Source organism: Ictidomys tridecemlineatus, chromosome 12 (assembly GCF_052094955.1).
Source record: "Ictidomys tridecemlineatus isolate mIctTri1 chromosome 12, mIctTri1.hap1, whole genome shotgun sequence".
Taxonomy (NCBI): domain Eukaryota; kingdom Metazoa; phylum Chordata; class Mammalia; order Rodentia; family Sciuridae; genus Ictidomys; species Ictidomys tridecemlineatus.
Genome location: NC_135488.1, coordinates 70,116,352 through 70,128,816, shown reverse-complemented (window position 1 = coordinate 70,128,816; position 12,465 = coordinate 70,116,352). Strand labels below are relative to the sequence as shown.

Sequence of the window (12,465 nt, the reverse complement as noted above, 5' to 3'; positions counted from 1 at the left end):
GAATAACATTTCCGATTTGTGCAGAAAGCAGAATACTTTGTAATACTGAATTATCCAGTTTTATAATTCCAAAAACATATAAAGTAAGCTTACACTCTGCCAGTTTCTGCTTTTCTTCTAAGTTACCATGCTCTGTCGCTGATATTCAAGGCAGAGAAGAGATAAAAAGAAGAAAAGACATGGAATTTATTTTTATTATAATATATAGTATTTTAATATGTACATATATAATGGATTATTACATGTATTATAAGATTAATAAATTGTGCTAAACTTTAAAAAAAAAGATAGTTGAGGAAAATGCCACAATTTGAATGTTTTCATTCATAGTGATATTTCCTAAATTTGCAGTGAAAAGGCTTACATAGCACAACAGGTGGGCCAATATCCTGAGTTTCCAATCTCATCAGATAGGGAAAGGAACTGCAACAGAGCCCAGAAGAGAAGCTGCAACAGTCTGTCATCAGAACCATGAAGTCAGCCTATTAACCACCATGGTAAGCACACAGGATGCTCACACAAGCCCTACTTCAACGGAGACCAGAACAGGAAGTAACTCTAGCAGGGAGACCTTTTGGCTCAACATAAAACTTCTGGGATTAACAGGATTAATCAGATAAAGAAAATTGATCATTCACTCAGAAATGCCTATTTCAGATATCAGGTGAGGATCCGGGAGGCCAGCATCAGTGGGACCCATGCTTTAACAATGCCCTCTACTGGGACACCAATAACTAAATGTGAATAGACTGTCCTGTTATCAGCCTGATCAGCAGTAAAATGAAAATTTTCAAGTTCTTCTATAACATTTTCTCAATATAGCTTTATAGTATATAGACCAGAAAGATATCAACCACAGCATTTTCCCAAAGAACTGAAGTGACTTTTCTTAAAATTCTAGAATTTATCTAAAGCTCACAAAAACAGTTTTTAATGGTCAGTATTTCATTGCTTTGAATTTTTAGTTTATAAAAATTAGCTGAATAGAATAGGTACTTTACCTGGCAGATCTTTCTTGTCATAATACTGGTAGACTCCAATATCTCTATCTATAGAAAGGAAGAAGTAACACTAAATTATGGTAAAAAGTTCTGGAGAATAAGAAGCCAAACCATACTATGCTGGAGGGAAGGGTGGGGAAGCAGAAACAGTCTCCTTATGTTACTAGAAATAAAATAGCTCAAAAGCATCTGGACATGGGTTCATCTATTCTAGGGATATGCAGAAACTGGAAAGTTTATCAATCTAATAAGAAAAAATTTACACAAAACTAGAATGGCATGAGGAAAAGATTAGTAAAGAAGTGAAATCAAGGAAGACCAAGTTTTCTCTTTCACACTTCCTCTGATATTTTTCACAGGGCGCTACCAAAAGGAACTGCCACTAAGCAATGCCAAATGAAATCAGTGGATGGAAGAAAATGCCCTAGCTGTTGGATTCCGAGCTGTGGCTTGCTTTTCTCCAATTTAGCTCAAGAGTCTAGTTTCCATCTACAGCATTTGGGAAGAAATCTGCAGGAAAGAAAGGGAGGATTACAGGGAGGTATGGATAAATTATTATCTGAAACTTGTTTAGATTCAGAAAGCTTCCAAACTCATTCAAATTCAGATACTCTGCTGTAGTTAGGTAAGAAGCAAAGCTAGGCTTCCCAGATGTTGACATTGATTTAACCAAGTAATCTGTTCTTGCAATTTAAATACAGGAGAACAGAATAATTTTGTCCATTTTCACCATATCTATGAATAATGAAATATTTCTTTCATTGAAGTAACATTTGTTTTCTTCCATGTGAAATAATTCTCAGATACTACCATAAGGAGGATACAACTGTCTCTGAAGAAGTGGAAGCAGTACAGGCTGCCCCCTAGTGACTGACTTCTCCCAACTTTCCGGAACTGAATGATAAAATTATTACTGCTATAATTAACTCTTCAAATACAGTTTTTCAAAAGAGTCAATCATGTATATTTATTGAAGCTCTATTTTACTCATGCCATTATTTAAGAATACAATTTTAAAGAATATAGTTAGATTGGAAATATGTGCTGAGGATTGATTGGGAGAAGTCATAAACTGGGCTTTTTGAATATTGATAAAATTTTTATACTTTCACCTGACAGTGGTGATTTTATCAGTGCACTTGCTTTTTGACAGTTCACAACATATGCTTATGATATATACACTTTTCAGTACAGATGCTATACTTCAATGAAAGTCTGTTGTTGTTGCTTAAAGGTAAGAACCATGGATACTATATATGTAGCCAATATCCTCTATTAAAATATATCAACTTATAATCAATCATTCCATCATTCTATATATTTAAATATTTAGTACACCTCTACACTAGGGCTATAAATAAAATAAGGAAACCTGAATTCTGTATGTTAAGTCTGATCTGCCACATCTGGCCAGAGTGGGATTGTCAAAGGGTAAGCAAGACAAGGAGGCATCCTCATAATGAGAACTTTACCACCAGAGGTGCTAGAACACCCCTGGTGGAATGAAGAAGGTATCCATGCAATAGTCAGCCTAACATAGTGTATCAGAACCCTTGTAGAGTATGAAGGACATTTACATGGGGCAATGATGTTGGGTGGTGTATCAGAAGCTGAAGAAGTTAAATACGACATTAATATATGGGCAGCCCAGTATGGTGGGTCAAAACCCACATGGGATCAAAGGATAACTGCAGGGGAGGAAGTGGCCACAGAAATAGGAGATTGAATGCATATAGGGTGATTGATTAAGTAAATAAAGCAAAGAAATGGGAGCTCCAGGTTTCTGTCTGAAAAAAATAAATATGAAAACTTAAAAAATTAAAATGAAATTTTTAGTAATAATTTGAGATACCAATGCAAACTCATGGCTTTCAATATATTGAGATAGATACAGAAATGAATGTAGATGTAAGCATGGATGCATACATACATACACTGTTTCCTAAGCTCTGCTCACTGGAGGATATGGGAGCAGCAATCCAAAAGCAATGAGGGTACCTAAGTATTCCTTGGCTGCTAATATCCTTCTTCTTTAAAAGGAACCAAGGTTCTTTAAGAAGTAACTGATTCCAAAACTAAGCAAAGGAAAGTACAATACAAGCCTGAAATGAAAGTGCTATCATATTGACAGGGTTGTGTCAAAAAGACAACAGAAGCCGTCTTGAAAGTGGTCCCTCTAAGCACACAAGAGACAATTTAAACCACATAATAAATAATGACGGTGATGGATTGTAACCACCGAATAAAATAGGAAACTTGAGTCCCTAGAGATAAATAGAAATTAAATATATTTAAAGTTTGATGAGGAACATGATACTTATATAATTTTAAGATACCTTCTTAAAAAATAATTATTAATTACAAAGGAGAAAGTAACATTGCAGTGGAGAAGCCTAGCAGACAGCCTAGGTCTGCAACTTTATCTCAAATGGTTCTAGAGAAAAGATTCTCTGTACTGACAATTTTTAAGTTTGTGATTATTTCTTTTTCTTTTTTTTGGTAATATTAGAGATTGAACCCAAGGGTGCTCTACCTCTAAACTACATCCCCAGTCCTTTTTATTTTACTTTTAAGACAAGATCTCAATAAGTTGCTGAACTGGGCTTGAACATCCAATCTCCCTGCCTAAGCCTACCAAATCATTGGGATTACAGGCATGCACCACCATGCTCAGCTCAAAAACAATTTTAAATTCTTCAAATGTCTAGCCTAATGAGAGCATGTTAACAGGGCTTCTTAGTTTAGATGGCAGAAAATGCTTCTAAGTAACATATGAAAGCTGAATCCTAAAGAAGCAGTAGGATTTTTCATGGGTTCAAAGAAAAGAATGTTCTTACAGAAAGAATAAATAGGCCCTGCTAAGGAACCAGGTGGAGCTGGGCATAGTGGTTCATGCCTGTAATCCCAGTGACTCAGGAGTCTAAGGAAGATTCAAGGCCAGCCTCAACAACTTGGCAAGACCTTTGTCTTAACATAAAAATAAAAAAGGCTGGAGACATAGTTCAGTGGTAAAGCACCCCTTCAAACAAAGATCCAGATGGGGCTGAAGACCACTATTTCCCCCATAAGGCCACTACACATCACTACTCACTGCCTCAGAGTAGAAATGGCAGGGAAGAAGTCTGTGGGACAAGAAAGAGAAGACCTGAAGGAATCAAGATAGAATAGATGAGATTTCCAAATATGGGGTCCAAGCTGGGTAGGATAAGTAAAGGAAGGCCTGTTGGACTAGGAGAATTCAAGAGATTAAAAGATAAATAGTCTCAAAGAAGCATAAAACCTAGACATATAAGGGTAAGGAAATAAGAAAGATCAAAAAAAATAAGCAATTATGATCAGAGAAGAAAATTCTTTAATTAAAGATTCTGACCAGCATTGAAGTAAGCTCTCTTTGTGGTTTTTGTTGTTGTTGTTGTCGTTTGTATGTGTATGTGTTTTATTTTTTGATATAACTTCTTTAATTTTGGGGGGGGTGAGGGGTGTCAGGAACTCAGGAGAAATTGGCCACTGAGCCACATCCCTCCCTATTTTGTTATTTTATTTAGAGATAGGGTCTCGCTGAGTTGCTTAGAGCCTCACTATTGCTGAAGCTGACTTTCAACTCACAATCCTCCTGTCTTAGCCTCTGGAGCCACTGAGATTACAGGCATGCACCACCATGCCCAGCCTCTATTATGTTTTTGAGCTTTAAATTTTTTCCTGCTATGCTTTATTTATTTGTTGTTGTTGTTTTTGTTGTTGTTGTTGTTATATACATCTTTTCATTTTTTAAAAAATTTAATTGGTTCATTATAGTTATATATAAAAATGGAATTCACTGTGATATGTTCATACATGCACATAACAGCTTGGTTAATTTCATTCTGATGTTCATTTTTAATCTCTAAGAAATTAGTATAACTTTCAATGTTTTCTGAAGCTTCTATATTTGTTTCTTGCTTCATGGATTCAATCTTTCCTTAGGTCTTTGTTGTACTTTCTTTTCTCTTCCTACATTATCTTTGTTTCTTAAAACATCCTTTCATCTTTGTGTTTTCTTTTGTTTCCTGTTAAATCATTCCTTAAATATCTGGATGATTCTTAGCTCTCTGTTAATATTTCCAATTGAGGCACTAGAAAACTAACTAGACATAAGCAGGGCTTGCCAAAGGGGTATGGTGGGAGCTTCACTGATTAGCCAGGGACCAGGTTATTTCAATGGAAGACCCCCTCAAATATCAGAGTAGATATATTTTTCTCTCCAGGGTGATGCAGTCAAGCTGAAGAGAAATTTCTCAAGCTCCTTCTTTCTTGCAAAATGTATAACTGGGTGACATTCTAAAAACCAAGGGGGATTAAGAGGACAACCTCACCCATCAGCATGTAGGTTTCCATTTTATCCTTGTTTTTAGTTTAATAGTTCTGCTTCCACTGACTCTGATGTCCCCAACTTTATAGCCTCCTCAATTAAATACTTGCACAGTATGAGAGATGTCTACTTGCTTCTTACACTGAAGCTCATGTCGCTTTGTTGTCACCCTTATAACACATCACCATCATCTGCACCTGGCTACTCAAATTTCTGTACTTTCAAGAGTTCTGAGACACAAATAAATTGTCAGTGGAATTTTCCTCAGTAGGCAATTGATATTCAGATTTTTCAACTCTGCTAACTCTCATTCCATCCATCTTTCAAAAAATGTCCAAATGCAGTTGGCCCCTTTCTTATCTCTTAATCCTAATGGGTTTATATCTCCTTTATTTTAATTCATTTACTCTCATATTAGAAGAAAGAAAATGTTTGTTAAATTTTTGTTTACCTGGAAGTTCTAACCTCACACATTTTAAGGAAAAAATTTTACTGAAAATATTAACAAACAATACTTTGCAAGGTAAACCATTTTCTTAGTAATGATATAAAAGGTGTATAAGTAAAAATGTCCTATTACAAAAGTTGTGCTGGATTAATAAATTAAGAAAGGATTTTTAAAAAGATATTTTCTAGGGGGTAGGGTATGGCTCAGTGGTAGAGTGCTTGCCTAGTAAGGCACTGGGCTCAATTCTCAGCACAAGAAAGAAAGAAAGGAAGAAAGAAAGGAAGAAAGGAAGGAAGGAAGGAAGGAAGGAAGGAAGGAAGGAAGGAAGGAAGGAAGGAAGGAAGGGCCATCAACATCTAAAAAAATTAAATTTAAATTTTGAAAAAAGATGTTTTATAGAAATATATTTCATAGAAATACATCCTATAATACTAAACATTATTAAAACAATTATATTACTTCCTCTCAAGAAATCTGAAATGCAAAGAATATAAAAATAATTGCACATCTAGATATTTTAAATGTCACTTTAATATCAAATAGAAATATCTTTACCATTAGCTAGCCTGCAAATATTTATGATTATAAATCAGTTATTATGGATTGGGGTTGTATGTGGCTCAGCGGTAGAGCACTTGCCCAGCACGTGCAAGGCCCTGGGTTCAATCCTCAGCACCACATAAAAATAAATAAAGATAAAAATAAATAAATAAAGCAGTTATTAGGAAGAAACACAGGTGGAAAAGTGAGCTTGTCTTAATAGGAAACAAATACTAAGACAATAAAATTTTTTTTCACAACTGAAAAATGAATTCAACTGAAAAAATAAGTTAATAAAAGCAATTAAAAGGAATTAATTTTTATTACCCAATTTTTCATTAAGGATAAAGAAAAGAATGCAACCCCAGCTGGAGAGTCCCTTACTTTAACCCTTTACTATGCTTATTTATAATGGTGCAACACACTTTAAAAATACTGAAATTGATTCATTTACCCCCAATGTGTAAGGTATTCTTCAAAGACCACAGGTGCAGTTCAGTCAAGCAGAAAGACATCTGATGGCAGAAGGAATCTTTGTCCTGTTTTAAAAATAATTAAAAAGAGATGCCAATTAATTATCTTTTCTTGCCAATAAAACCAAAATCTCTGAGAAGTAGTTAAAAAAAAATCAACTGCAAGAAGTGATATTTGAGATATGGTACATTAGAATAAATATATTTGGTTAACCATTCAGAAATAAACTGTAGACAAAGGAAAAATATACTTTTTTCCACTGGATAAGTCATCACATTGAGAAATGTGATAAGAAAAATATATATGTATTTAGGTTTTCAATAGCATATGTTTGGTTAAGACTGAGTATATTTGGAATTATTTAATATTTGGACATTTTTAAGTTACAATTTTAAGGAAAAGAAAAATATGTTAGGTAGTTATTAAGTACAAGCACATTTTGTGTTACATTTTTAATATGTAAAGCAAATATTTAAGATTTACCACACACAAACAGGCTAATTAAAGTGGAATTTACAAGGTAAATGGTATATAGTTACCATTATATGAAACACAATTACTTAAAAGTAAACTGTGTGAAACCACATTAGCATTTGGATTAGTTTGTTAATCTGCATGGCATGATGGATCCAGTCTATTCTAACTACATGTAAAACAAAAACCAGATCATGAAAATGTACATCCTATATTTCACACCTTTTAATAGCAGGAGCTAGTGACAGACACTATGAATACTTTTTTTTGTTTTTTAATCAAGTAGAACCATATCAATTTGGACTGACTGGGAGAAGGTCAGTCTAAATGCGGGGTGGGGAGACTCAACATTTTACAATTTTTTAAAAAAAGTTTTAAATGTTTGCTTGGAAATTCATATGGTATTATATGCATCCTATGCTATATATTAAACTATAGACAGTATTTAAACTATGAACATTCTGTAGAGAAATCATAAAATAAATGTTCTTCCAGCAAATTTCTGAATAACAAAAGACATTTGAAAAATATTTTAACATATCTTTTAATGGAAGAAAACACCTCAGCTTCTTTAACATTAGGAGTAACTAAAAATGTTTCCCATACTATTCATACAGATGCTAATCTAAAACAATTTTAGACATAGTACAAACTTCCTTGGACTACCTTCACCTTTAAAGAACCTCACTGCACTTAAAATAATCAAGAAACAGATGTATTCAACTAAGAAGACACAGCATGCTAAGAACTGAAAAGGCAAAGTGAAAAATGTAGCAGCATAAAAGAAGGGCCCAATCATGCCTAAACAGCAGGATTGTAAGAAAGCTATAGAGAAGTTTTAAAATGTTAGTGGTCCTTAAAGAAGGAATTTATCAGTTAATGATGACAACAATGAGGTTAACAAAAACAGATAATACTAAAAATTTGTTCTAAACATTTTATATGTATTAACTCATTTAACCCTCATAGCTACTCTTTGAGGTAGTACCATCATTACTTCTATAATGTGGAAATTGAAGCACAGAAAGATCATATAACCAGCAGGAGGTGGAGGCAGGTTTTGAATCTATGCAACTAGCACCCTGTATGAGGCTGTGTGGCAACTCCAGTGCTCTGCTGCACTGGCGTACAGAGGAGTGGGAGGGAGCACAGATGACAGTGTGAGTGAAAGGATGGCATGTACCACAGATGATGGTAGATCTAGGTGCATGGTGAAAAGTGAACAAAAGATGAAGTTGGAAAGGGTAAGAAGAAAACAGATTATCCTAATAATAGTAAATTTGAGGTTGATCTAAATCCACTCTCCTACATTAAAATGCCTTTAAAAATAACAGAGCAAACAAAGGACCCCCAATCTCTTACTCTGCTGTAACAAAATGCTAGCTGTCACAATATATAATTGAATGAATAAGTACTAAGTACAACAGGTGGTTAATGAAGGGAAAACATCCATATGTGGAGATGTTTCTATACAAGAGAAGATATTTGAATTAAATCGTGCAAATGAATTAGCACGTCATTGTGAATAAAGAAGAAAGGATATGGTGAAACTGGTACATATTTCCTCTGATATTGAGCACCAAATATCACCAATTCTCAGACTTTACTAGAAAATAAGTCACATTCCTCAATTTAGAATTTATTCAGATACAAATAATTACAATTTGTGGCAATTTGGGCAAAGACAAGGCTAAAGTTCAGCTGTTGTTACATAAAAAGATTTTTATTAGGTAAACAAAATACACAAGGGCTGTACCTTTAGTTACACATTAAAAAAGGACAACTTGACATTCTATTTTTAGGTATAAGTCAATTCAATAATAAAAAATTCGTCAAAACTTTATCCTGATAACAGAAACGGAGACTGAAATCCATTTCTTTATTATCTATACTGGCTATTTCTAAGAGGTAGAAATGCCTTTAGTTTGAAAAAATAATACATCTATTGCCCATATCTTTAGTAAGTTTGAAAGCCCTGAACTACTCAGAAATTATGATGTTTGGGGGGACAACAGGAAAAATGAGCTCTAGGGAGAGCATCAAATGCCAAGAGCAACACAAATTCATCCTTTCCACTGGACACAGAAAATTCTGAAAACGTACAATGTAGAGTCCATTACCTGGACTTGTCTTCCAGCTTAGCACCCAAGGATTCATTCACATCCATTTCTAACAGGAGTAGGAGAACTAAAAAAAAAATGCGTAAACTATTTCTCCAAATGCTCTACTATACAAACAATATTGCTATAGTTTCCCAAAAGGAGGGGAGAGACACCTTCCTTGTATTTTATAAAGGACCTCTTTGTGACTCCACAAAAACATGATATAAGGGTAGAGAAGTGGTAGTAGGAGTTGGTGCCTAGCAGAAAGGAAGTGGGACAGTAGCCTGTTGTATTTGTGTGCTCGTTGAGAGTGGTGGTATCCAGACAAAACCGAATTTGTGCCCAGGAAAAGTAGATATGAAGCCAAGGAATGATCCATGCCACCTGGAGAAACTGCAGTAATAATCAGTTGAAGGAACATATCTAGCACAGAGTGGGTGAGGCAGATAAGAAGAAAATGGTCTATGTCCACTAGTAAACGACTGGATTTGGTTATAAACACATGTCACAACTCTTGTAGGCTCCCCAAAGTAAGTGTGATTGAAAGAGGGCTTTGCAAGGGAGTTCAGTATTAACAGGGGGCAAAAGATAGGCAAACGTGGGTTACTTATCCTTCTTTTTTCCTGAACTTCAAATATCTGCTAGGAAGACCACATAAAATTAAGGCCAGTTAATGGAGTAAATAAAACAAATTTGTGAAAATCTACAATAATAACTAGATGAACAGGGTAGGAGAGGACCAAGTCAATACCCATTTTAGTTTTTAAAATGTCTTGCTATCTTCATACACTGAGCAGCTTTTAAAAACACCTTTAAACATCTTGTATCTTACTCAAGAATGCTACTAGTTAAAAAGAATGTTGATAATTTCCTGGTTTGAAAAATCTGCCTGGAGGAAGTAGTCAAGACTGAGCTTGTATTATTCAAATATTGTATTAGTACATAAATAGCTGTTTTGAAGTAGGGAAGAAAAGAATTTCAGAAGAATGCTGGATTCTGAATTTGGGGAAGGAGGTGTAGGCAAGGATTGAAAAAATAATGAAACAGCAGGTAGCTATGAAAGGAAGATGAGAAGTGTTGCCCCACTCAGTGCCCTTGTGCATTTTTCTGGGGGGTAAAATCAATGCATGTGACAGAACTAGAACAACCTTCCTTGTGCAGAGGGAAAAGGAATGAAACAATGTATTAATTTTAAAATATAGCAAATTATCTCACTATTGAACAAGAAAAGAATTATCCAAATGAAAAGAATAGCAGACTGAAAAATCCTGAAAAAAATTCACCATAATTTAATTTTTCATTTTTTAAAAATATTTTTAATTTTTACAATTTTCCATATATATATATATATATATATATATGGTAGTTGATGTCAGTTTCAGATATCTCAGAGGCAATTCTGAATCCAAATTTCTAGTCTCCATGACAGAACAAATAGCATCATTGAACTTGACCTAAATTTAGGATGATCATCTTCTCCTGTAAGAAGATGAGAGGATCCTAGAAAGCCCTCATTTACTTTCTACTTTCATCCTCAAAAAATTTCAACATTTACGGGCTAGGGTTGTGGCTCAGTGGTAGAGCACTTGACTACATGTGTGAGGTACTGGGTTCAATTCTCAGTACCACACATAAAATAAAGGTTCATTGACAACAAAAAATATATATTAAAAAAAAGTTTCAACATTTAAAAACTACCCTTCAATTTGGGTTACATTAGAATTTAAGGATATTTATTTTCCTTAAGAATAATAGTCATCACATACACTTTGATAAAGTAACATGCAGAATAGAAACAGTTTACTAATATACTGCTGATAATCTTCTTTTGAAAAATAAAAACTAAGCTTTAGAAATAGAGATTACTTGGCTTTTAATACATTGCAAAATACTTGTCTTCTGCTAGGGTAGTTAGGTATGCTGGTTTCTGAAGCCAGCTTTTCTGACTGCTATAGGGAGGACAGGAAGCTTGAGGGCAAATAAAACCCTAATGTAAAACATGATAGCAAAAGGAGAATTATGCAAGAGAAGACACTGCTGTAGTTATAACAAAGATAAATGATACCATGGCACCAACAAAACATTTAAAATGGATGTGTATTAGCAAAATACTGCAAAGAGCCTAAGGGAACCTTTCTTGGGCATAAGTTTAGTACATATATTACAATTTATTATCAATAGACTTTTCTGAGTAATATCTATTCACTAATTGAAAATGTGCAAATATAATGACAACCAAACAGCATGAATTTATATAAACCACTAATTAGTTATATTAGGTTGTATAGTCATCATTAGATAATTTTCAAATTACCTAAAATTCAGCATCACTTCTCAGAATCACTTCTCCAGTGTCATCAACATTGTGTGTGTGTGTGTGTGTGTGTGTGTTGCTGGGAATTGAACCCAGGGCCTTGTGCATGTGAGGCAAGCACCCTACCAACTTAGTTATATCCCCAGTCCAAACAGTATTATATTTTGCTACACACAGTTTTCCATTATTCCAAAGAATAATGTTAAGAATATTCATTAACATATTTAATCAAAGCCAAGTTTGCAGAAACAATGTTTTGTTTATTTTTTTTAAATATCCAACACCAGGAGGCTGAGGCTGTGGCTTAGTGGTAAAGTACTTGCCTAAGTATAAAAAGTACTTGGTTCAATCCCAAGCACATCAATCAATCAATCAATCAATAAATAAATAAATAAATAAACTTCAAGCTTAGATAGCATCTATTTTATCAAAAGACTGGAATACTAAGAACACTTGCTCATTTATGATAACAGAGCCTTATATCTAAATATAATTAAATATCACAAACATATGTATAATATTTAACTATGAGTCTAAGATACAAAGATTTATAAAACAAGGTCTCGGGCTGGGGATGTGGCTCAAGTGGTAGCGCGCTCGCCTGGCATGCGTGCGGCCTGGGTTCGATCCTCAGCACCACATACAAACAAAGATGTTGTGTTCGCCGAAAACTAAATAAATAATTAATTAAATATTAAAAAAAAAACAAGGTCTCTACTATCAAGTAGTTTATAGTCCAGCACAGCACATAAAAAAAAAACCAT

At 34.2% G+C, this 12,465-nt stretch overlaps 1 protein-coding gene across 5 annotated transcripts in view; it reads right to left on the bottom strand.

The window, feature by feature from the left end:
* Wdpcp (WD repeat containing planar cell polarity effector) overlaps nt 1-12,465 on the bottom strand; it is a 323,247-nt gene that overhangs the window by 231,068 nt on the left and 79,714 nt on the right. For 4 of the 5 annotated variants that reach the window (XM_013357181.3, XM_078029122.1, XM_040270812.2 and 1 more), the window contains exons 2-4: nt 6,792-6,876; nt 1,002-1,049; nt 94-138 (exon numbers count right to left, since the gene is read on the bottom strand). In XM_013357181.3, the coding sequence (XP_013212635.2) occupies nt 94-138; nt 1,002-1,049; nt 6,792-6,852 (154 nt within the window). In that variant the 5' untranslated portion in view covers nt 6,853-6,876. The remainder of the gene's footprint in view (nt 1-93; nt 139-1,001; nt 1,050-6,791; nt 6,877-12,465) is intronic. The other variant, XM_078029121.1, reaches the window with a different exon arrangement.